This window comes from Cryptomeria japonica, chromosome 4 (genome assembly GCF_030272615.1).
Source record: "Cryptomeria japonica chromosome 4, Sugi_1.0, whole genome shotgun sequence".
Classification (NCBI taxonomy): Eukaryota; Viridiplantae; Streptophyta; class Pinopsida; order Cupressales; family Cupressaceae; genus Cryptomeria; species Cryptomeria japonica.
This window is the reverse complement of record NC_081408.1, coordinates 144685539-144712772: the sequence shown is the minus strand read 5'-3', so window position 1 is coordinate 144712772 and position 27234 is coordinate 144685539. Positions and strand designations below refer to the sequence as shown.

Genomic DNA, 27234 nt, shown 5'->3' with positions numbered 1-27234 from the left:
GCCGCTGCCTTCAGTATGGGGTTCCAGTCATCCCCTACGAGTATCACTTGCAAGTCCTCGTCCTTGCCTAGATTAACTTTTTTCACATCCCTTTCCTCATACTTGATGGGTTTGTCTCGTTCAAAGTGGTGGGCTGGCGTGTCATCCAACCGTGCCATTCCCTCCTGGTACCTACCATACTCCGGTGGAAATGATTGTTCTTCCATACCGCCACTTGATTCCCCAATCTCGCATATTTGCAGCATGTGGCACTCCGGGTGGAAGACTTCGTAGTCTTCCATTTGCCAATGGAAGAGTCCGGCCAGCGAACTAGTTCCATCTTCAGAGCATCCGTCCAGTTCCAGCACTCCTTCGTTGGGTTCCCTCCATCCTCTGTCTCCTTCGGAACCCCACTCCCATCTATTTGAGTTCTCTGAGTCGGAGTCAAACGACGCAAGCTCTTCACTGACGGACTGATTCCTCAGGTCAATCACATACTTATGACCTTCACTCTCGATTGAGAGTGTATTCTTCTTCCAATTATGATTAGCTCTAGCCATGATCAACCATCCCCTTCCCAGGAGGGCATCATATGCTATTTTCTCCAGTGGAATGACTACGAAGTCCAAAAGGAATTGTTGTGTCCCGATCACCACCTTTTGTGCCATGAGATTCTCGAGGGGTTTGATGTTGTGTTGATCCGTATCGACGAGATGAAATGTAGGTGGCCAGAGGGTAGGCTTGCCCAGACCTCTCCAAGATTCTTCCGGTAGCATGTTGACTCCAGATCTGCCATCCACAATGGTGTTTGTGAGCTTCTGTCCCATTATGTCCATCTCCACCACGACAGGTTTCCATCCAATGCTTATCGTGAGTAGCATAGGGTCCATGGCATCTGTAGCAAGTTCCTTCACCGGGGCTGCACTAGGTGGTTTTGTTGCCGCTCGGTGTTCCTGGCCGACGATGATGTCACCGGCTATATATGTCAGGGCCATTCTCAACTGTGGCATGGTTTGTATAAGGTCGGATACCCGTACAGGTATGGTGGTCTGTAACATCTGCTTAATGATAGTTTTCTTCGGTCCTGACCGGAGTGGGGTACTAGCAGCCGGATGCGAGGCCCTCTTTTCTTCTGCCATCACCCGCTCAATATCTGCTCTGGCTTCCTGGAGTCTTTCCTTCTCCGTGCGAGGGTCAAGATACATGGCTTTCTTGTTTTGCAACCTTGAGATTGCCAGTACGCCTTCCTCCAGCTCTTCTACCTCCAGCATATTCACCCCTTTTTGCTTTGGACACTCTGTGTCCTCGTGATTCCCCGGACCGCACCATTTGCACAACAAACTTCCTGCATCATCTCCATTTTGACATTCCCGTGCAAAGTGACCCCATTCGTTGCATTTCTGGCATTAGATCATGGGTCATCCCTTTGCGTCGTATTGAATTCTACTCCTCGACGTGTTATTATTGGGCCTGTTGTTACCTCGCCGGTTGTTTCGATACCCTCCAGAAGAGGCGTCCGAGTTTGTTGCTGGCTTCGGAGGTGTCGCTAGCGGTGTGGCTTGGTCGGGTTGGGCGTAGAGCACTTGTGTGCTCCGTGCTTTCAAGTTGTACGGGCATTCCTTAATGGAATGTCCTATTACTTAGCAGATGTCACAGAAAGCTTTACGAGGGCAACTCCCCTTAGTGTGCCCTTTTGTCTTGCAGTTGGTCCACCATAGATCCTTTCCTTCCTTGCCACTTTCTTTGTTAGCCTTTACTTCTTTCATCATCCTCATCATATCCCTTCAGAGTGCTTGCAGTGTTTTGGAGTCCCCATCGCTGTCTTCATCCATACTGTCACCATTGCTCGCCCGACGCTTCCCGCAGGAAGTCATACTTTCATTTTCAATATCCATCGCATGGTTGTATGCTTCGTCATACGATGGCAGAGGGACCACCTTCATCTTCCGTTTGAGAGACGGTACCAGTCGTTCAACAAACCATCTCTTCTTGAGGCCATCAGCCGACTGGTTCTCCATTTTGTTGAGTAGTTCCCTCAGCCTTCTGTTATATGCCCTCACACTTTCACTTTTTCCCTGCTTGGTATTGTAAATATCCACCACGATTTCATTGTCATCCCGTAGGGGTTTGAACTCCTCTTGGAAAGCCTTCTTTAGATTGTTCCAGAACGTTTTATACTGGGCATCCAGATCTGTATACCAATCAATTGCTATTCCTCACAGAGTGGTTGGAAATGCCTTCAACCAGTAATCCCGATCATCCTGGCCAATTGCCTCCCAAATGGTCACGCATGTCTTACAATGTTGTACGGGATCCTCCGACCCGTCGCCCATGAATTTTGGAAGCTTTTGTTTCTCCGAGGTGTGTGCCATTGTTTGTCTAGAGGGTTTTATGTAACGCTTGGAAGTTACTATATGCCCGGAAGGTATTATGTGTCTAGAAGGTACCGTACTCTCTTGACCTAGTTGGACCCCTGTCCACAGGGCTTTAGTCACCCTCGCTCCTATAGTCCCTCCTTCCTAGGGTTTCTGGATCTGACCCTCCTATTTTGGTTTCCTTTGACAAGGACAAATTCCTGATGCCGGATAATGTTGCTTCAAAAATATTGGCAAGTTCTTCATGTAGGTCCCATACCGCCTCCTCTCCTTGTTCAGAATACTCTGACGGGTTGCTCTACGACTCGGCTCCAAAGTCTTCTTCACTCGACGTCGAGTGTGGGGTCTGGTCGGCGAGATCTTCCTCCGCTATGTCTGGAAGTGGCAGGTTCCTGGTGACCTCCGCCAACTCCTTCCACGTACACGGCCTTTGTCTCTCCCGACTACAACTCCGACTCACACTCTAACTTCTGCTACGTTTCTTAGGGCTCTTCGAGTTAGCAACCTCCCTTAGCCATCGTCTCCACTCGGCCTGTTCTTTTATACAGAGAGATCTCCGTACAGTTCCCTCGTCTACTCCTTCGGTGGCAGTGGTACGTTTGTCTTTGTTTGGTCGTAGGGGCATTAAGTGCCAGAGGTACGGCATCGACTTGTCTCCCTTTCCTCTTCCTCCCTACGGTTGCGCTCTTCGTACCTTTGGAGTACTTGTTGCCTACGGAGTTCCCGTGCAGTTTCCTCCCTTTGATCTTGAAGTGCAATCAGATTTTTGGCGAGTAACCCTGGAATACTTCCGAGCGGGTCAAAGACGGGAGTGCTGACGGTGAGTTCACCACATACCGTGCCTTCAGAGACGGCTCTCTCCTGAGCCTCCCTTTGCACGTACTACGTGACCAACACGTCCTACAACTCTACCAAGTCTGTCATCAACTGATCCTCTCGTGCCTCTTCCGCGGTACTTTCTTCGTGTGTGTTGTTGTCCACGATAATTAATTGCTGGTTGAATGGCCGGCCCATTAATTCCTTCCGCCTTCTGCCATTCTTATCTCCAGGTTTGTTCAAGCAACGGCGCCAAAATGTTTAGTTGTTAATGTGAGGTTGGTAAACTCACGGATAAAACAAGGATTTCCCACACGTACCAGCTATTCATGTAACAGAACATTCATATATCAAAGCATAAGTAACAACAACAAACAACTATACCAGAAGAATGATATCTTTATTGAATTCTCAAGAATATGCCAGTACAATACCATCCTTGCAGAGGTTCCATCCAAATCATATATAGACTCGAAGGTTGGCCAAGTTGCCAACCGTCACTAACTACCAACTACCCCACGAGAACCTCTCGGCGACGCAAACATAACCAAACATAAACACCCATCCCAACTACAAACTAACATGCATTATTGACCCCTAATAGCGACTATCAATGTGGAGAGGATTATGAAGGTCAAGATCACGAGGAATAGAATTATTATGAGATTTAATTAGCTATTGGATTTTATTAGTTATGGTTTGACTAGGAGAAGACTTGTCTGGAGTGTCCTTGGATTTTATTAATTATGGTTTGACTAGGAGAAGACTTGTCTGGAGTGTCCTTGAACAGATTTTAGAGAATTAAAGTCTTGCAATGCTTCTTTAGGGTTGGTTACAATGTAACGTTAACAATGGAAATACAAGGCATATCAATATTCTATATGAGTTGGACTTCAAGTGGGAGATTGTTGAAGATCTGAAATCCGATGATCATCAAACCATTCCTTTTCATTTCTCCCTATCTCTTCATATTCAAAGAGTTAAACATTTGTATATAAGAATGAGTGCAGATTATGCAATGTGTATCTAAGAAACAACAAATAAAAGATATTACCCTGCCTGAAAGTGGATGTAGCCATATTGGTGAACCACTATAAATCTGTTATTATGTGTCTTGTTTATTTTTTTATTTTTTTATTCTATTTCAAAATCTTTTTATTTGCTCTTAATTGTTTAACAATCTAAAATTGTGATTTACATGGGAGAAATCTAGAAAATATGACAAGAATAGATTCCCTTCATGTTTACTAGGCATGCTATTTATTTATGTTAGTAGGTAGCATCCTTCATATGGGTGTAACGAAAAATTTATACAGTGTACCACTAATATGAATGAAAATGGTCAATTGAAAAAGCTACAAAGTTCCATAGGGATGCATCCCCCCGAATAACCTAGTGTTTCCAGGATGTGCGGAGTCAAGGGGGGATGTTCCCCTACTCTTCCACCACCATTGCCAGGTCTAAGGACATTTCCCAAACATACCCTTGCTTTGGGGATGCCACATAAATGTTGGGATGTCCTTGGATCCTTAGGGGACTCCCTTGCATTTCTCAAGAACATATCCCCAGTGTCATTGAGCTCAAAAAGTGCATTTTAAAAACATATCAGAAATAGCAAGGACTTGGTGTTGTAAAAAGCACAGTGATTAAATTGTGAAAATGATGTGCACTATGAAGGTTTTTGTGATTTTGATGGCCTTAATTTGGGCTTGGTGGGGGTGAAAATGATGTGCACTATGAAGATTTGTGTGGTTTTGATGGCCTTAATTTGGGCTTGGTGGTGGGGGCTCGCCCCTTGACCCTATCCTATCTCACAAGAATGCACTAGAACTGCTACTACTAAACCCTATGAGGGGCATAGCCCCTCAACCTTGCAATGGGCACTGTCCCTCAACCCTATCGGGGGCTTTAGTGTGCCACCATCATGGCCCCACTGTCCCCATCCCTAGTCCCCAAATCTAGGCCCTTGTTCCCCCATCCTAAGACTTCATGGAACGTAAAAAAATTTGAAAACTGTAATTTTCAATCAATATTCAATATTCATGCTGCCATTAAATTTTAAGCAGTTATTTAACAATGCTTTAATAGAATAAGTTTTAATTTTAAATATCTAATTTAAACTTTATAAAAGCATAAAAAATAAATATTTTATTGAAAATCTTACTGTATGGTGTCCTGTCTATGGCTGTTTGAAGACTGTTGCTTTTTGCTGTTCAGATAGGTGTCTGCGGTTTATATGGCTTCCAAGTCTTTAGTGAGTGTCAAATTTGATAACAGTTTCTGCGCATTTTACTTCTTTGGGTTACGCTACAGCTAAGATAGCCGCATTTTTCTAATGCCTCGTACAAAGCTCTATCTTTATTTTTTGTATTTATTGTATTTTAATACAATGGGATTGGACCCTACTATATAAATATGTTTTGCTGAACATTTTGTCATTGATGTCAAAGGATATTTGTTGAGCTGTCTCAAGTTTCAACAGTGAATTGGAATGATATGTTGAGCTGCCTACTTGTCTACTTGAGCTACTTGGTTGGTTGTTTGAGCTGTCTAGTCACTTGGTTGAGTTGCTTGCCTGCTTGGTTGAGCTGTTTGCCTATCTGGTCAAGCAACCTGGGTGTGTGCTTAAGCTGGATGCTTTTCTACTTCTCTTGGTTGGTTGTCTGCATCAACTAGCTGTGTGTGTACTTGTTTAAGCCAAATCAGATTTTGTGCTATGACATTGACACATCATCAGTCTTTGACACATCATCTCTGGTTGCTTTATTTCTTAGACTTAGGCAGCTGGCATGATGGTTGATTGAAATTCATTTAAAATTATTACGATTCATACAGTTCTGTTTGGATACATTTTTCATTATAAGATGAATATTATCCGGCGGCTTCAGTTGTTTTCTCTTGGCAGCTTCTGTCTTGTGTAACGTCTCTTGTAGGATTGACTTCATGATGGAGGGCAGAGTTTGGAGGAAGTGTCATTTGTATTCTGAGTCATTATGTGTTTCTGTTGAAGTGGAAGTAAAAGGTTTTTCTTAATAACATTGATTGTGGTAAAGATTCATGCTATGCATGTGATTATTACATAGGCTCTCAACAACCTATGAACGTCTTTTGATATGATGCGAATATAATTCTATTGGACTAACACTACAGAGAGCTTGGCACGTAACTTTGACATGTATTCCTTTCACATGTTGCTTTTCTACAACCTGGCAATGGTGCATTATCTTTCTAACGCCTTGAATAAGAAATTGATTCAATATCTGCAAGATTTGGTACTGACTCAATGATTTTGTGCAAAGTCATTTTTTTAAAGCTTAGTTTGAGTGGTAAAAAAAAGGTTGGACAGCAAAACCTTTTTCTAGTATTTTTGCGATTGTTTTTTTTTTTCAAGATGTTATCGGGCTGTGAGAAAGGTGTCGTGATTGCTATTCATCGACAGGAATAAAGATGATTTATGATTTCTAACGCCTATTGTGAGTGACAGTGGGGTTTTATTGGTATATTGTTCTGTATATCAGTTGTGTCCAATGATTCACATGCATTGATTTGAGAAACGCCAAGAAGAGATCTTTATGGAAAAATATCTTCCATGGTGTGAGATATACACTGGTTGAGTAGAGATATATTTATTGTAGTCTTTTCACTGCGTAGTATAAGATAGTTGTAAAGATGGAGGTGGATTGCAGAATTTAGTTTTGCGTATCTTTGATAGTGTTGGGTAATCTATGCTAAACGTTATCTTTTGGGCTGCTGGACAAAGAAATAGTAACTGCTGCGAATTGATAAAAATATAAGAGATGTCTTCTTATCAATATGTATGATGAGTTTTTGTTTGGGAAAATAAAAAATACTACAGGGTCGTGGTTGAAATATACACTTGAAAAGCATCTAACCTATTTTTTAGTGTGAGATTGTAATGTCCCCACTTTGAAATAAATTTTAATAATAAATGGTAATAATAAAATTAAATTAAAATATAAAATAATATAATTAAATATGATTTATTAAAAATTAATTAAGTTAATGAAAAGTCAAAAGACATGAAAGGAAAAGTTGCGACTCCCTCAACAATGAGATATAAAAGGGAGAAGAGAACCTCATTTGGGAGGGGGAATAATTTGGGAAATGAGAAGTGCAGATCTGATTTAAATAATAAGTGCAGATCTGATTATGAGAGGTTGTGTCCCTTTCAAAGGGCAGAAATAATGAAGAGTTACACTCTTTCAAAGGGTGCTAATGATGAAAGGGTGTGTCTCTTGCCAAAAGGTATACATGATGAAGAGGTGTGACCTCTCCCTCACATTCAGAGATATAAAGGAAAGGAATCAAAGCATCCAATAACATCACCATGGATTGATAAGATCAGATTTGTTATTAAGTTACAAGTAGTAACATCTTTGTTCTTGGTGGTATGCATGGGGATGAGCTGAGTATGTATGCTTAATATATGAAACTATGAAACCTGCTAATGTTCTTATGCAGAATTAATAGTAATATTAATATGGACTGCAATATGTATGGCAGTCATACTTAATTTCATATATATCCATAATACATAAGAAATTAGTATACTTATAGACTTATAGTCTAAATCATGTTATTACTGTTAGTATTTAAGAAGATGGGAATGAGATGTTCCAAAGGGGGGCAGTCTAAATCCAAGCAATAGGTTAAGACCCAAGATATGGTGGGGATCAGTGACCCATAAGCCTCGAGGGTATAGACCCAAGATAGGTAAGGGCTTGGATCTGTAAACTTTGAGGGAACCTATTGTATTTGTTCTCTAAGCGCTTTGGTAACATACATAGACCCTTCTCCCTTAAAACTGAAGTAGTAGCAGGGTTTGATATCTATATTAAAAACTATGAATAATGAAATTAATCATCTAATGAGGAAAATAAATAAGAAATTTGTTAATAACCAATTGAAGAATATCAATCAATTTTAGTATATTGAAATAGATCAAGTAGGGGACATTACAGAGATGTAAAGGGAAGCTATGTTCAGTGTATAAGCTGGCTAGGCAAGTCAAGCTTGTTGGGGGAAGAAGGATAAGGTTCTGAGTCGAGTATGTCATGGAGTGGGAATTTGCATAGAATGGTGGTTTCAAGTAATATTATACAGAAATATAACACTTATCTGATCTATGTACTATTGGCTATTGGATGTTTTCAGTGAGATGAATGTGAGCAGAGCATGGGCATTACTGTTGTGATGGCATATACCCAGGCAAAATAGACTGGTATTTTTATGAATCTTGTCACAGTAATTAGCAGACTGTTTTTGTGATTGTCATGTTGATTGAGGGAGGATTTGTAGCTCAAAGTTGTGCATTGTTTATACCCTTTGGTGCATAGAGGCATTCTTGTTTCTTGAATTGTTTTCGAGTTGGTGTTTAAACTGAGGTTGGTGCCTCAGCTGATCAGAGTTGGTGCTAAAATCTTTTCTGTGCCATGGTTTTTTATCCGAAAGGGTTTTCCATGAGAAAATCGGTGCCTACATCATGTTATTTGCTTTCTCAAAGTTTTAATTAGTTTCTAACTTTTAAAACTTTTGAAATACTGATTCACTGCCCCCCGCGCCCCCCTCTCAGTATTTCCTGTGTGCTTTTCATGTTTTCATTCGATGAGGTAACATAAAAGGATATAATAGGTGGATTTGCTGAAATCCACTGCATTTGGCAACTACAACTACAAGAATTCAGTCACTGATTGAATAGAGACTGTATGGACAAAAATTATTAAAAATCCATGGCAAAAGCATAGAATTCAACGACTATAAGACATGTATGATGAAAATAGTATTAGAACAAAAGCAATAAAAGAAACCTATTTGAACTTTTGAGACTGTGACATAGTTAATATAAAGATGGGGCTAATAATTGTTTCTTGTTCTTAAAAAAACCTACCCTTTCAATTTTTTAATCTTTTTTCTAGTGGAACATGGCTGAAGAGAGATAGGATGTAAGAGATTTCTTGAACCTGACCTTGTACTTCTTTACCAGTGATGACCAGCATGATTTACATTGATCTGGGGTACGTTCAATTCCATACTCTAACAAAGTTGCAGAAATTTTTTCCCATACAGCCTTCTTTGTTCTTGAAGTTCTAAATTGACCTTCCATTTGCTTGCATAATTCTATCAACTTTTCAGTCTCACTTTTCTTCCACCTGGAGCGCTTCCTTGTTGATGGAACTTTTCTTGATAAATCCAATGCTGTGGGTTGTGGAGAAACTGTAGCTAAATCCTTTTCTTTATCTTCAGATGTGATGGAAGAAGATAGTCCATAAGATACTGGTAACATTACCTCAGAAGTCCCATCTTGACCTGTATGATCTTCAGCAGTTCCAACTTGATCTTCATGATCTTTGGATGAGATAGACAAATCTCCAGTTGATGACTTTTCTGTACCTGGAAGTAAAGAATACAAATTTTATAGGATTATAAGAAGATTAGGAATATAAACAAGTCAAAGTAAAAACTAGGAATCCCAAAGTTTTTAATTAATAGAGATCCAGTTTTGCAAGACAACATCTAGTAATCAATCAAAACAATAGATAAGGTAATGCAGTAACTATCAAGGTATAGTACTGGAGCTCTTGATTGTTTTCTTATGGCCACAAAAACTTCAGAATAGCTTTAGATTATTGTACTCCTTTTGGAATGCCCCACCAAGGAACCCTCAAGGAAGCAATGCAAGAAATCATAAAATAATATTTTTTCAAAACATTTCAGACAAACTTAACAACTACAATGCCAAAAATACAACACGACATGTCGCACTTCCACAACAACATGCACACAAGTGTTACAAGAGAAACTACAACACACAAGAACAACTACTCAAGTGTCAAGACCACACCATTACACAAGCAAGGTGGTGGGAAACTAACAAAGGAACCACCACTCGCCACAAGCAGTAGAACAAAGAGAGAGGAAGAATGGCTCTTTGGCAGCTATCAACACATACCACGATCGTGTCCTCTCACCGAATGACACCATGGTGGGATGAGGGATTCCTCCATCTCTAATCCACATCACACTAGGCCGATTGACTCAAGCCCAAACATTAACAATATCCACAAGAGTCCACTAGCTCGATTGCAACCATACGACATCTTGTCGCAACTCGGCAATGCTGTAATGTCCCTATTTTTCGTGAGCATCAGTTTTGGAGGATTAGCCTAGCATCTTGACCCTCGTAGGCTAATGAGTTTGGATAGAGGGTCTTCTGAGGCAGAGTCTTGGTCAACTGAGGCTTTAATCTTCTCCAAAGTTCAATGGGTTACAGTCCTGGCTTTCATTTGGTGTCTTTAGGGATCCGTTTTACATACTTATTGTTGATATGAGAAAGCGGGGATTTAGGGGCGCAGCCCCCGAGGAATTTTTTTTTTTTGCCGTTTTTTGTTGAAAAAAAACCAACTTTGAAAAACCCTAAAAATAACTGACTTTGAGTGTTGCCCTTAAAATTGCTTGTTATAAGTGGCTGGAATGTAAAAGGGCATTGTAATGGTGTTGTACTGATTTACTGGATAATAAGAAAAGATTGGATGGCTGTGTTTTGTGGATGTAGCCCATCTTTGGAAGTTGTGGTCAAGCACGTCCAGGAGATGGACGAGAAGGAAAAGCTGAGGGCAGCACTGGAGGAGAGGGTGGCACACTTGGAGGCATGCATGGCGAGTAGGGATGAGCAATTGAAGGGAAAAGATTAGGAGCTAGAGAAGGCACGCAACAAGCTCATGGAGGCTACATATATGGTCAAGACCGCATGGGAACGAGAGTTGGTGGCCAACAAGCATCTCCAACGCCTACAACAGCAATCAAACACCCCTGTAATGTCCCCTTTTTAGCGCAACATGATATGGGGTGTCGTTAGCCTATTCTGACATGGTCCCGAAGGCTAACAAGGACATTGATGGGATCCTGAGGTGTTTTGGCCTAGGTGTTTTCGATTTCAGGCCAATCGGTGCTGCTTTGACAGGGTTTCTAGACACTTACTATTTATAGTAAGTTAGTCTCCAAGCAGTGACTTGAAATTTTTAGTGTTTCCCTGGTTGGCATAACTATCAGTAAAAATATTTGAAGGCGACAATGATTTAAAGGGATTATCAACAATGTTTTAAGATTTAACGATAAAGTGTAAAGTTAAATTAAATATTTAACTTTATTGTTATTTTATAAGGTTGGGAATATAAAGTAATGTTTAAAATATTAAAAGTTCCCTTTAATGGTACATTGTGGGAAATAATATTTTATTCTAATTGTATTATCCCACATTTAGGAAATGAAGTGTTTGCATCCAGGGAGAAGATATAAATGGAGGTTGAGAGCTCTCTTTTGGGATATGCTGGGATGAATTAATGTTATGCTGTTGGATTTCGTAGAAATCTGATTATTGGGCTTGGAGGACGGAATCCCTCTTTGCTAGCATTCTCTTCGCTGTTGAAAGACACAGTCAGGAGGATTAATGGTGTTTTCATTCAGGAAACACATTGGGCTTCATTTGGTGCTCTCGCATGATGTTTTACAGGAGTTTGCAAGTGCAGATTTGAAATAGTGTTTTGCTACAGTACCGCGTGAATAGTGATTTGCTACAGTACCGCGTGAATAGTGTCTTTGCTACAGTACCGCGTGAACAGTGATTTGCTACAGTACTGCGTGAACAGTGTTTTTGCTACAGTACCGCGTGAATAGTGTTTTGCTACAGTGCTGCGTGAATAGTAAAAATGCTACAGTGTCGTGAATAGTGCAGCTACAGTGCATGAACAGTGTTTTCAGCAGGTTCTATACTTGTGGAGTCCAGGTTTGAATTTGTTTATTATCATATGGTCTGTAATATTCTTCAAATCTGATTTGTATGCTTGGAGTTGGAATTAAATAAATACCATCAGCATTAATCCTCTTGTTTTTGGTATTTGATATGTCTGGTTATTTTTATATTGAATAAACTTTGAAAGCTTTACAATAAATATCAGTTTACCAAATTTATCCTATAGCAAATCAAGAACCAAAAAATCCAGTAGTCAGCGTGCACGCCAACTGTTTGACAAAATTACACTAAGTAAAAAGGACATAAATTTAGTACCGAACAGGGGGTGACCATTACAGTGGTATCAGAGCAGAAGATTCTGCCATCTTGTGGGAAACTTTCACCAAAACATATTGCAGAAATAAAACAGGTCCAGAATGTATGATTGAGCATGCGACAGGGGCATTATAATTTTCGCAATACCAGGGCCAGACAAAATAGAAATCCAGATAGTCAGAGTGAGCAGTCTAGTTCATCCGTGCAGGTGGACATAGAATCCAGTCATACAGACATAGAGGAAATATTCTTTGATCAGGACAGCAGTATGGGTGACCGAGATGAGAGGAATATCGTTCCAGATCAGGGGGAGGTGATGTTCAGACAGTTGCTGGGTACGTTAGAGCAGGGGCAGCGTATGCAGCAGGAGCAGAATAGGCGAATGGACATGATGTTGCAGCTTATGGCTAGACAGATGGGCATCAATATTAATCCAGGTGATGCCAACAATGGAAACAATAACAATGGGGGAAACGATAACAATAGGGGAGATGATAATAATGGAGGTCGTGGCAACAACAATGGCCCTGAGAATAATATTAATGGTAATAATGGACATGGCAACAATGGGAATGAGGCAGATAACTTTAGACACGTTGCACGCCCAGCTCGAACAGCGAGCTCGAGACCTCTTCTACCCACCTTCCCACCTAGGGATCCGGTTCAACCAGTGAATGAACCGCAGATTACTGAGTTACAGGGTCAGTTCAGGAGGGACTGGGAGGCCAGTGGACCCGAGTTTCAGGCAGATATTTCCCTCAGAGATTATATGGACTTGAGGATGAGACATATGCCTAGAGCAGGAGGGAGGAATCAGAATTTTGAGCTAAGAAAGAAAGTTGGAAAACTTTCCTTGCCTTATTATGATGCTTCAAGGAAGATGACTGCACGAGCTTGGGTGCAGAAGATAGATACATACTTGCAGCTAAATCCTATGCCTGAGGATGAGGCTATCAAGTATGCGGCTATGCATTTGGACGGCGTTGCGCATGAATGGTGGCATCATGGCATGGTGACTCTGGGGCATAATCAGATTACATCTTATGAGGAATTCACAGAAAGATTGATCGAGAGATTTGACACTAGGGATCCCGAGTTACATTTCGAGGAGCATGATGGTTTTAGAGTCATGGTGGCTAATGGCCAAAAGCTGTTATGTACTCGGAAGGTTTCAAATCTTCACATTAGATTTGGAGATGGTTATGAGTTGAAAGATGATTTCTATGTTGTGGACATGGGAGATTATGACGTCATCCTCGGTATGACATGGATGGCATCGCTGGTTGAGTTCATTTTCAACCTAGCGAAGTTGGAAATGAGGTTTCAGCATGAGGGTAGGACTGTTGTACTCAGGGGACTTTCAGATGGGAGTTGCAGGGTAGTCTCTTTAAGGAGAATGGAGAAACTTTTTCGACATAATGACATAGAGTGGGCGACAGAGTGCTTAGTTATGCCAACTTCACCGGAGCCTCGGGTGAAGAGTTATCCACCAGATATACAGGAGATTCTTGACAGGCATGCCAAGGTATTCAGTGATATTCCTCACGGGGTTCCTCCTAACAGGGGTGCGGAGCATGTTATTGAGCTCGAGGAGGGAGCCAAACCAGTGATGATCACTCCTTATCGTCATCCTAAGAAACATAAAGATGAGATAGAGAAGGCAATTAAGGAGTTGTTGGAAATGGGGCACATCAGGCCTAGCAAAAGCCCCTTTGCTTCAGCTGTAGTTTTGGTAAAGAAGAAGGATGGGACGATGCGCATGTGCATCGATTACAGGGCATTGAATAAGAAAACAATTAAAAACAGGTATCCCATTCCTAGGATTGATGAGCTGATTGATGAGTTGCATGGGGCATGCTTCTTCACTAAAATTGATTTGCGATCTGGATACCATCAGATCAAGATGAGAGCAAAGGACATTGAGAAAACAGCCTTCCGATGTCACTATGGCCACTTTGAGTTTATGGTTATGCCATTTGGACTAACCAATGCACCCGCTACATTTCAGAGTTGTATGAACCAGGTATTCAGGGAGCAGTTGAGGAGATTTGTCTTGATCTTCTTTGATGACATCTTGGTCTTCAGTAAGACCTGGGAGGAACATTCACAGCATTTGGAGGAGGTATTATCTATCCTAGAGAGAGAGTCTTTGTATGCCAAGGAGTCTAAGTGTGAGTTTGGTATGACAGAATTACTATACCTTGGGCATATTATTAGTGCGGATGGTGTTCGGGTTGATCCCGAAAAGATTAGAGCTATAGTAGATTGGCCTACTCCCACAAACCTCACACAGCTTAAGGGGTTCTTTGGTTTATGCGGGTTTTACAGGAGGTTTGTTAAGGGGTTTTCACAGACTGCAGCACCTTTGACAGACCTCACTAAAAAGGGAGCCTTTGTATGGACAGAAGCAGCGCAACGATGTTTTGACCACTTCAAACAAGTGATGTCATCTTGTCCGGTTTTAGCTCTACCAGATTTCACGAAGCCTTTTGAACTTCAGTGTGATGCTTCAGGTGATGGGATAGGGGCAGTATTGATGCAGGAGAAACATCCCATTGCATTCGAGAGTAGGAAGCTTCGAGGTGTTGAGAGGAGCTATTCTATCTATGACAGGGAGATGTTGGCCATAATGCATGCATTGGCCAAATTCCGATCATACTTAGTAGGTGGACGGTTTGTGATCAAAACTGATCACAATAGCATAAAATATTTCATGAGCCAGCGTGATCTTAATGACCGGCAACAGAAATGGGTTACTAAATTGCAGGCTTATGACTTTGACATAGAGTTTGTCAAAGGTAAGAAAAACGTGGTGGCTGATGCCTTATCTCGGAGACCTCACTTATGTGCTCTGGCAGAGATTTCAGGAGATTGGAGAGATCAGATTATAGCAGAGTATGTCGGAGATGCTTGGGCTTCTGGATTGATTTCAGGTACTATACAGGATGATCGCTATGAGGTGATAGATGGATTGATCAGAGTTCAAGACAGGGTTTATTTGATTCCGTCATCACATTTGAGAGAGGTGATACTTAAGGCATTTCATGATGCACCCACAGCTGGGCATCCGGGGATCTTCAAGACCTACAGGCAGATCCGAGAGCGGTTCACATGGAGAGGGCTCAAGGATGATGTTCAGAGGTATGTCAGGGAGTGTGCGGTTTGTCAACAGAATAAGGGAGAGCACACATTTCCTGCAGGTTTATTACAGCCCTTGCCCATTCCAGATAGGAAATGGGAAAGTATTTCGATGGACTTCATCACTGGTTTACCACGAGTGCAGGGAAGGGATTGCATCTATGTGGTGGTGGACCGCTTGACGAAGTTCGCTCACTTCTTTGCTATTCCGTCCATTTACACAGCAGCACAGGTGGCAGATCTTTTCTTTAGAGAGATATTCAGGTTACATGGGTTGCCCAGATTCATTGTCAGTGATCGGGATAGTAAGTTTATGAGTGTTTTTTGGCAGGAGTTGTTTAGGTTGTGTGGTACAGATCTTACACCTAGCACTAGTTATCATCCGCAGACAGATGGGCAAACAGAGATTGTGAATAAATGGGTGGAGGGATATTTGAGGAACTATGTAACTGCACAACAAAAAGCTTGGGTCAGATGGTTGCATATGGGAGAGTATTGTTATAACACCACTTATCATATGTCCATCAGGATGACCCCTTTCATGGCACTCTATGGTTATGATGCACCTAGCTTCATGGATTTAGTTTTGGGGGACAGCAGAGTGCCCAAAGCCAAAAACTTATTGCAGGATAGTCAGGACATCCTGAAAGTGCTCAAGGAGAATATACAGCAGGCCCAGAATCAACAGAAATTGTACGCTGATCGGCACCGAATAGAGCGCAGTTTCGAGGTAGGGGATATGGTCTACTTGAGGCTACAACCATATAGACAGTCATCACTCAAGAAGAGCGGAGCTGAAAAGTTGAAGCCTAGATTTTATGGTCCCTACAGGGTGATTCGCAGAGTGGGCGAAGTCGCCTATGAGCTTGAGCTTCCAGAGGGCAGTCGGGTGCACAATGTGTTTCATGTGTCTAGGCTTAAGAAAGCCATTGGTCAGAGTGTAGTGCCTTCTGCAGATTTACCCCCTTTGGATGAGGAGGGGAAGCTTGTGTTAGTACCCGAAGCTATTCTGGATATCAGGGAAAGGACACTCAGGAACAGAATCGTTAAGGAATACTTGGTGAAATGGAGAGACCTGCCAGATGAGGATGCTACATGGGAGAATGAGCAGGTATTGCAACATTCAGGACCGAATTTGCTTGAGGACAAGCAATTTCAAGGGGGGCGGACTGTAATGTCCCCTTTTTAGCGCAACATGATATGGGGTGTCGTTAGCCTATTCTGACATGGTCCCGAAGGCTAACAAGGACATTGATGGGATCCTGAGGTGTTTTGGCCTAGGTGTTTTCGATTTCAGGCCAATCGGTGCTGCTTTGACAGGGTTTCTAGACACTTACTATTTATAGTAAGTTAGTCTCCAAGCAGTGACTTGAAATTTTTAGTGTTTCCCTGGTTGGCATAACTATCAGTAAAAATATTTGAAGGCGACAATGATTTAAAGGGATTATCAACAATGTTTTAAGATTTAACGATAAAGTGTAAAGTTAAATTAAATATTTAACTTTATTGTTATTTTATAAGGTTGGGAATATAAAGTAATGTTTAAAATATTAAAAGTTCCCTTTAATGGTACATTGTGGGAAATAATATTTTATTCTAATTGTATTATCCCACATTTAGGAAATGAAGTGTTTGCATCCAGGGAGAAGATATAAATGGAGGTTGAGAGCTCTCTTTTGGGATATGCTGGGATGAATTAATGTTATGCTGTTGGATTTCGTAGAAATCTGATTATTGGGCTTGGAGGACGGAATCCCTCTTTGCTAGCATTCTCTTCGCTGTTGAAAGACACAGTCAGGAGGATTAATGGTGTTTTCATTCAGGAAACACATTGGGCTTCATTTGGTGCTCTCGCATGATGTTTTACAGGAGTTTGCAAGTGCAGATTTGAAATAGTGTTTTGCTACAGTACCGCGTGAATAGTGATTTGCTACAGTACCGCGTGAATAGTGTCTTTGCTACAGTACCGCGTGAACAGTGATTTGCTACAGTACCGCGTGAACAGTGTTTTTGCTACAGTACCGCGTGAATAGTGTTTTGCTACAGTGCTGCGTGAATAGTAAAAATGCTACAGTGTCGTGAATAGTGCAGCTACAGTGCATGAACAGTGTTTTCAGCAGGTTCTATACTTGTGGAGTCCAGGTTTGAATTTGTTTATTATCATATGGTCTGTAATATTCTTCAAATCTGATTTGTATGCTTGGAGTTGGAATTAAATAAATACCATCAGCATTAATCCTCTTGTTTTTGGTATTTGATATGTCTGGTTATTTTTATATTGAATAAACTTTGAAAGCTTTACAATAAATATCAGTTTACCAAATTTATCCTATAGCAAATCAAGAACCAAAAAATCCAGTAGTCAGCGTGCACGCCAACTGTTTGACAAAATTACACTAAGTAAAAAGGACATAAATTTAGTACCGAACAGGAGGTGACCATTACAACCCCTCAGTCTTCTATTCAGCCAGGGACGTCCTCTCATCCTTCTCAATAGTGGTCTATAGTAGATTAGCTCCCATTTTGTCTTAGTCATCTGGAAGATGACTTCTTTTTGGGGGGGTTGATGTAGTTGGCAAATATGTCGATTAAATAATACTTCGTTATGTTTTAAATAAATGGCAATGTAATGTTCCCGTAGGAGTTAGTGGGTAGTTGTCGTCGATTGGTACCTCAGCCAACCATCGAGTGGTATATATGTCATATTGTATCAGGAATGGGATCACTGTAGTTGTATCCGTTACATGCTGAAAATAAGATATATCATTTTGCCATATGTTGTTGTAAGTTCTATGTGTTGTATATTTCCTGTTTACTTCTAGTAGTTAAAGAACAAACACCGTAGGGTGTAAACAAAAATCTTCCTTCTAGAGGTCAAATTTCCACTCTCAAGCAAATTGATGAACAATGCAAGTTAAAAGATTGGGAACAATGAAGGCAAAAAAACAAGGAAATTACAACCTTCATTCTAAGTGGCAACATTCCACTCTTCCTACTACATGTCAATTTTCCACCCTTGCTCTAATTTGAAGGATGAAAGAAGAAGGTGAAATTTTAAGGCAATGAAAAAAGAAATCTTCCTAGTGGAGATCGAATTTCCACTCTTCCTTCTAAATCAAGCCTTGAGTGAAATTTTGAGGAGGGAAAATCTTCCCTCTTCCTTGTGTTTATCTACTCCCTTCTAGGGTAAGAATTTCCACTCCCATGATGAACTTTTAATGATCAAATCTTCCTTGTGCATGGCAAATTTCCACTCCTTCCTTCTAGTTTGTGTTTTTCCACTCCTCATTTTAGGTGATTGAAGATGATTAAAAGATTGAATTTGGAAAGAGCAAATATTCTTTGTGCCTTGCGATTTTCCACATCTTCCTTATAAGCATCGATTTTCCACTCCTTCCTAGTGGGGTTCGAATTTCCACCCTTCATTTGCAATTAAAATTCAAGCACATGACATTGATTAATGATAACTCAAATTGCAAATTGCATGGAGGAGAAAGAAGCCAACTTGACATTGATTAATGATAACCTCAAGGTTCCAAATGTCAAGTCTTGACTGCAGGATAACTCAGCAGTTTGATGTGTTTTGTTGGTAACACAAGGGGTCTTACGTTTACAACAAGCTGGCCTACATCTAACGATGTTGATTCTTAGACTACTAAAAATAAAAGAAAAAGGGAAGGGTTTAGGAATCCTAGGTACAATGGTAGTCATGGCTGGTGCGGTGGGTAGACAAATTTCCATAAACTAATCCTTGTTTTGCAAGAGACACCCTCACAACTCAACAAGAACAATGTAAGCTCCTAGGAAATTAAAGGTTTTCAGACTATGAACATTCTTCCAAGCACCCAATTCTGGCGCAGCCTAAAACAAATACCCACAGTTGAACTAAGCACAATTCTGGGTTCAAACTAACCAAGCACGGTGACCTACAATCAACATCTAAACCATCAAGATTCTATTAAGGATTTACTTTTAACCAGCTGATGTAGAGTTCACAATGCCGCCCATTCAGAAATAACATGTTCATTATGCAAAACGGCATTAAACCAAGTATGGAAGAGACAATCAGAGGTGCTGGAAGCCCATACTCTCAGGCCAGAGGACACCCCTTTCCTCGAGATTCCTGAAAGAAGGCCTCTTGAGCAAAAAAAGGATGAAATAGTAAGTCCAACAATCACAACCAGTAAGGTTGCCAGCTTAAATCAAACTTGGACTTTAAGGTTTGATGGTTCGAAATCCAAGCGAGGAGTCGGAGTGGGGGTGGAGCTTATAAGTCCTACCTTAGAAACCTATTTGGCCTCCTACCGACTACAGTTTCACTGTACTAACAACATAGCAGAGTATGAATCTTTGATTCATGGTTTGCTGCTAGCCATCAAGAAAGGAGCTCAGATCCTACACTGTTTCGGAGATCCAGAGGTAGTAGTCCAGCAAGTTCGAAAGCAATACACATGCCATGATAAAAGACTCAATGTTTATCGCAACCATGTGTGGGATATAATTGAGAGTTTTGATGCTTTCAACATCAATGCCATCTTCAGATCACAGAATCAGGTTGCTGATTCACTGGCACAAGCCGCAAGTTCGCTCGAGCCTCTGTCGATGCAAAGTTTAAAGAAATTTACAGTGGAGTTGACATCAGTCCCATCTGTTCCGGACAATGTCACTAATTTTCAAGTGTTCGATGATGATAAGCATATCATTGACTTCATTATAAGCTTAGATGTGTTCGCAACACAAATTATTGATGAAGAAGAACCTCAAGAAGCCGAGATCGACATAGGAGTCTTGAATCTCAGGACAAATACCATTCCCAGAGGTATGGTCCAGTTAGAAAGCATCTTCGACTGAGACCAGCTCAAATCTTGCAAAGAAGGTACTTTCGAAGGAGGCGCCTGCGATAAGATCAACATTGGCACGCAAGAAAATCAAAAGAACGTGCTGATTGGCAAGGTATGTACATCTCAGGAAAGAGACGAAATTCTCAAGAACATGAGGGAATCCCCAGATATCATCGCTTGGGGGGGGGTATGAGGATCTCAAGACTTATGACACTTCAGTAATAACTCATACCATACCCCTTAAGCCAAACTCAAAACCCTTCAGACAGAGGCAACGGCTAGTGAATGCCCTCCTCGAACCTTTGATCTATCAAGAAGTAAAGAAATTATTGGCTGCTCGCATCATCTTTCCAGTACGACATTCTACCTAGGTCACTAACCTAGTTCCTGTGAGGAAAAAGAGTGATGAAATCAGATTGTGTGTCGATTTCCGCAATTTGAACAGAGCATCAGAGAAAGATAACTACCTGCTGCCTTCACTTGATTGAGTCTTGCAAATGGTCAATCGATCCCAGATGATGTCTTTCCTAGACAGTTATTCCGGGTAGAATCAGGTAATGGTCGAGTATGAAGATTGACTAAAGACCGCATTCACCACCAAGTAGGGGGTGTTTGCTTATAGAAGGATGCCCTTTGGCTTAATCAACGCAGGAGCCACATTTCAACGTGCCATGGACATCGCATTTAAGGACCTTGTAGGCCGGTGCATCATTATCTATATGGATGACTTGATAGTTTTCTCCAAGCAAAGGGAAGACCATGTGAATGATTTGCGAAAAGTTTTTCAGCGCTGTCGCCAGTTCGAGATATCTCTAAATCCCAAGAAGTGTATGTTCGGTGTGACCAAAGGTAAGCTTCTCGGTCATGTGATTTCAGAAAGGGGGATCTCAATTGATCCTAATAGAATCAAAGCCATATTGTAAATCAATCTCCCCGCAAGCGAAAAGGAACTTAAATCATACTTCGGGAAGATAAGAAAATTTATAACTGGATTTGCTGAAATAGTTCGCCCGCTCAACGACGCTCAAGAAAGATGCTAAGATAGAGTGGACCCCAATAACTAGAAAAGCATTTGAAGAGATCAAACAAGCTATTGTCCAAGCGCCAGTTTTGGTAAGCCCAGACTATCTAAGGCCATTCTACATATATTCTTTCGAATCTGAACACACTTGTGCAGCAATTTTGACTCAGCGAAAGGAAGAGGAGGGAGAGCACCCGATAGCATTCATGAGCACTCCGCTGAAGGAGGTTGAATTAAGATACCTGAATATTGAGAAGCAGGCTTCTGCATTAGTCAAAGCTATTAGGAAATTCTGGCATTACATTCTAAGAAGTAAGATATATGCCATAGTGTTGGATGTTGCAGTAAAGACATTGTTGATGCAAAACGAGCTAGGTGAAAGGAGAGGAAAATGGGTGACCATTGTCCAAGAGTATGACATTGAAATTCAGCCCATGAAACTAGTACGAGGTCAAGTTTTGACGCAGACTCTCACATCTGAATGCTCAGGAATTGTACATCAGCAATACCTGATTGAACAACTCTCGTCAAACGAGTGGTATGATGACATAACTTTCTATCTTCTTAATAAAAAATGTCCATCACACCTTAACCCAGTACAGAAGAGGGCTTTGAGAATGAAGCGTAGTCGTTTCATGTTGCAAGGTGTTGTCTTGTATCGAAGAAACCACGAAGGCATCTACCTAAGATGCGTAAATAGAAATGAAGCACGCCAAATTATAGAGCAGTTCCATACTAAGTTTGGGACAGGTCATGGGTCAGGCTTAGCAACAGCCCATCAGATCCTCAGGGCAAGCTATTATTGGCCTACTTTATTCTGGAACACCCATGAACATGTGAAGATCTGCATGTTTGTCAAGTGGCCGCAACTAAGGAGCGAACCCCAGCAATGCTACTCCGACCAGTCATAGAGGTAAAACCATTCGACCAGTGGGCTCTCGACTTCATAGGTATGATCAACCCGCCCTCCTCTGCACAACACAGATACATTCTAACCGCTTCTGATTATTGTACGAGGTGGTCTGAAGCTCAATCTTTAAAACAATGCAATGCTAATGTTGTTATTAAATTTTTAGAAAAAAACATTATTACACATTTTGGTTGTCCTCATGCTTTAGTCTGTGATAACGGTTCTGCATTTGCATCATTAAAATTTTCAAATTGGGCCTTTGATTACGAGATTACGTTAAAGTTTTCATCTAACTACTATCCCCAAGGTAATGGTTTAGCAGAGTCCACTAACAAAAACCTGTTGCAAGTAATCAAAAGCTTCTTGACAAGAATCCGAAGGATTGGCACACCCAACTCCGATTTGCCCTTTGGGCAGACCGCACCAGATGTAAGTTCGCCATCAGGACTTCGCCATACCAGTTGGTATATGGCCTCGACCCTGTCTTTCCCATACAATTGAGAAAACCAACCTTGCAATTCATGAAAGAATATCTAGGAATCGACAACGCTGTAGAGGCCAGGTTGTCCCAACTGCTGTATTTCGAAGAAAAGAGAGACAACGCCATAGATAATTTTGCTAAACACCAAGAAGTGGTCAAGCGTTGGTTCGACCGAAGGGCAAAAGTAAAAGCCTTCCACATTTCTAACCTTGTCCTTTGTTGGGACAAAGCTCACGAGCGGAAAGGAGAGCACGACAAGTTTGATAACCTATGGCTCGGCCCTTTCCAGATTTCTGAAATTTTGGGAGAAAATGCATTTCGACTTAGGACCCTAATAGGTGAGAACGTCCCTTTGCCCGTAAACGATCAATTCCTCAAGCATTATTTCCAGCCTTAGGTTTCTTCGGGGCCTTTCCCCCTATATATAATAGTTTAGTTTTTTGTTTTCCTGTTTTAGTTAGTTTCTTCCTGCTTTAGTTTAGTTTTCCATTTTCCTGCTTTGTTTTGGGACCCCTGTCAATTTTGAAAGGAAGCCTATGTCGTGTACAATTTTGGTGCGATGCTAGATTTCTGTAGCCTTCTACTTCTAGGATCCAAGTTCGGGGAGGACTCTTGATTGTTGGAGCGCCCTATGATGAGGTCGGACTAATCTAGAATCCCTTTCTCTGCAAGGTCTTGTTTTTGTCAAAACCTATCCCCGATGTCGTGATTACTGCACAAACACATTTTAAAAAATCGCATACAATTAGTTGTTAATCAAAGGGACACTACGTCGATGATAAGGTCCGGGGCTATGCTTCAGCGACCACTGTTACGCTCAATCCCGCGTAGCCTTCACTGCCTACTATGCCAAAAAAAAAGAAAAAGAAGAAAGAATCAAGAGTTAAAACGCTTCGAAATCAATTTCATATCAATCATAAGATTGGCAAATGGGAATGCAAGCATCTCTGTCGGTACAGAGCAAAAACTTTCTTGCTGGAAATAGAGCAATCTCTGTGAGCTAACAGGCGATAACTTCGTCGGGGCTATGGATGCTTGCTGGCAGCGGGGCTCTATCCAGGTTGCTTTTGAAGTATCAATTCGCTGGGCATCTTGACACTGTGAAACATTGATGCCTCAACTTTTTCTAGGCTGGAATGAACTCCACTTGCACACACTAGTTAATCCGATTTGCGTGTGATTCGATTTGACCCTTAACATTATCTCGTTTTGAAAGGCCTTTTCTCCTTTTTTCGTTTGAATTGTGGTGGTTAACCAAAGGTTCTGGGTTCGATCCGGACTCGCGCCCCTGAAATGACTGGGAGCATTTCTCGAGCAGAGTCACCATTTGTTGTGCGTTGCACACGCTCCCTATCGCTGACAGGGTCCCCCTTTCTGAAGGCCCCTTTCCGTCTTCGCCCTGTTGAGTTCCGCGCAGAGTCTCTCACACCCTTTCGAGCGAGCCCGCAATCAATCCGTGAGATGATGAGGTTGAGCGAAGGAGCCGGTGATCAGTATGGTCAGTTGAGCCCTCGGGAACGAATTCCAAGAGATTGTTCGAACTTGTAAAATCGCCTTGAATAGGCGCGTGATGATAGAAGCTGGCAAAACCCGCCAAGTAAGGGAGAATGCATCTGAAGGTCGCATGAGGACCCAAAGTTGCCGATTTTTGCATAAGAATAATAAGAGAGATTGCATGATGTTTTAAAGGTTTGCAGGATTTGTATGAATGTCGATTTTTGCCATCCGGAAGGTAAAGGAGGGGCGAAAGCCTTAAACTCTCCCAAGTGCCGAAGCTCGCACCTTTCAGCCAAAAAGTTCGAAAATTTGAAAATTGACAAAATGGCCAAAAGGGCCGAATTTCGGACCTTTAAGTCAAAATGAAAGAAATGGTGAAAATTGACAAAATGGCCGAAAGGGCTGAATTTCAGACCTTTAAGTCAAAATGAAAGAAATGGTGAAAATTGAAAAAATGGCCGAAAGGGCCGAATTTCAGACCTTTAAGTCAAAATGAAAGAAAAGGTGAAAATTGACAAAATGGCCAAAAGGGCCGAATTTCGGACCTTTAGGCCAAAATGTTAGAAAAACACATAAAGTTTGCAAATGCCTCTAAAGTGCCATAATTTTCAAAATCGATCAAAACCCCGAAAATCGCATTTTAAGGTGAAAATGCATTAAAGTTAGAAAGTTTGTAAAACTCCTAAAAGGTCCGAAGTTGGCAAAATAAGTCAAATCGCCAAAGTTTGAAAAGTGCTCTCAAGTCCCCGAAATTCACATGAGGGAGGAGTGTTAAAAGTAAAGTTTTCAAAAACCTCATAAGTGCCGAAGTTCACACTTTCAAGTGAAAATGCAAAAGGTTGAAATTGGCAAAAACTCTCATAACGCCGAAAATCGCAATTTGGGGATGAAGCGAAGGTTTAAAAAAAAAAAAAAGGGTTTTCAATGCACTTCAAATCGCCTAAGTTCGGCAACTAAAAGCAAAATGCAGAAAGTTCAAAGTTTGCAATATGCCTCCAAAGCCAGAAGTTTGCATGTCAAAGTAGATCGCGATTTTCACAGTTTGCAAAACCCCCGGGAATCCCGAAAATCACGTTATGGGGTAAATATGATAGAAAGTTTAAAGTTTTAAATGCTTGCAAAACTCTCCAATTCACCGAAATTTGCCATCCAAGCTTGAGGAAGAACCGCAAACCCTTCCCCCATTTTCCGAAATTCGCCCATAGCAACGTGAGTGTTGAATCGTGAGGCTTGAGCAGCTCTTCGAAACTAAAGATTGCGATTTCTTAAACGTTGCAGCCCCTTTTCAGAAATCGTGTTTCAAATAAGTTACCCAGGTTAAAATTGCAAAACGACCAAGGTAAAATCGCTGAAGTAAGTCACCAAAATTGCCCAAGGTAAATTACTAAGTATAAATCCGCAAGTTCTTTTCATACCATGGGCGCGAAAATTTGAATTAGAAGTTAACCGTTAAAATTCAAAAACTGTAGAACTCTTCCATTCAAATTTGCAAGTCGTGCAATTTCGCGCTATTCATTTTTGCCAGGCAAGTCTGCTTCACCTCTCTTGAAATCATTCAAAATATTTATAAATTGGATAGATGTGTGTGTAAAATTAATTTAAACTGATTAAATCCGGAATCGTATCTTTTTCCGTTTATAAGGCGTCATGCAAAGCGGTTAAAAACAAAATTTACTCCTAAGAATCAGTTAGAAAATGCATTTTCAAACTTAGGAAAATTTCTCAAGCTTTGTCATCCATTTTGAAATTAATGCCCAAGTATAAATTTGCAATCGAAAAGCTTCATAAATACTTATGTTTAAATCAATCAAGCTTTTAGCTAACAATATCATGTTGTTCTTTCAATTCGATTTTTGAATTGATCCTGGTATGCTGACAAATCCTTTATCTAACCCGCTTCACCTCTTTTTTATCGCCTCGTAATCCGTGTTCGACTGTGCAGGATAAATGCCTAAATCGGCGGTAGAATCATCAAAGACACCTGCTACAGCCAAGACATCACGAGCATCCAAATCAGATATCCCTCGCCAAGTCGAAAGGATGAAGTATCAGTATCAAAGAGGGGGACTGAGGGAGTCAAAAGTTCAAAGTGTTTGGGACAATGTCGGTGATACTGACCTAGGCCATATTGATATCCAAGATTTCAGGAGCCGAGTCTTCTCCCCTAATGCCTATGGCAGGCCTAGGCAGATGATGGAAAGTGGCATCGCCCAAGCAATAGGATTTCCCCCAGCAGTGCAAAACTATGAGTTAGTAGTGGAGGCTGCCCAACATTACCAACCAGGTTCCAGATTGGTGCTCCTCGAGGACATGGTCCTCGCTAACTTCAATCCTGAGGCCATTGGCGACTCATTTGATATTCCCTTCCCAAACAATCCCACAACCACAACTATGGATGAAGCGCAAGTGGTGTATGATATGAACCCTACCACGTGCAGAATGCTGATAAATGAAGAGTGGTACAGGGAGAGAAGACCTCCAAGCGTTAGAATTGGGAAAAAGACCCCAAGAAGTGACTTTCACAATAAGCATGGGGACATGGTCACATTGCTAAGCAAGGTTATGGGACTCCCCAAATCCAACTACTTTGAAGAGTGGATGTTTTACTTCACAGAGCAAGTCTTCGCTGGGAAGTCCAAGTTTGACTGGGCCCAGATCATAAGCGACAACATCCACACTCAGCTGATCAAACTTGAGACAAAGAAGTACTTCACTATGACCTCCTATTTGGTCTACATGTTCGCCAGGAACCAGCCACTGTCAGGTTTAATAATGAAAGGTGAAATTGGGAATGGACCTAATCAGGTAAAAGTATACGATTGCTACCCACAGCTACACTATCAGGATATAGCTCAAAGAGAAAAGAACAGCCCGGCCTATGCAGTTGGTCAATATGAGCGCATCAACGACACCTTCACAATGCACCTGGTCAGGCTAATGCAAGGAGGATTACACATAAGGCTCTCATAGCAAGCTACTAGTCTAGTACAGAGATACGGAGCCTGGTTCATCCAGTTCCCAAGGTTCTCCTACATCAGGATAGTTGGCTTTGATGGTGCCCCTCTCCGGCTTCCACGATACCCAACCGACA

General features: G+C 41.3%; 1 protein-coding gene across 2 annotated transcripts in view; it reads right to left on the bottom strand.

Moving 5' to 3' along the window:
- Positions 1 to 27234, bottom strand: part of LOC131074113 (ribonuclease J) — a 301289-nt gene that overhangs the window by 11817 nt on the left and 262238 nt on the right. For both annotated transcript variants that reach the window (XM_058010661.2, XM_058010662.2), the window contains exon 18: positions 9157 to 9581. In XM_058010661.2, the coding sequence (XP_057866644.2) occupies positions 9157 to 9581 (425 nt within the window). The remainder of the gene's footprint in view (positions 1 to 9156; positions 9582 to 27234) is intronic.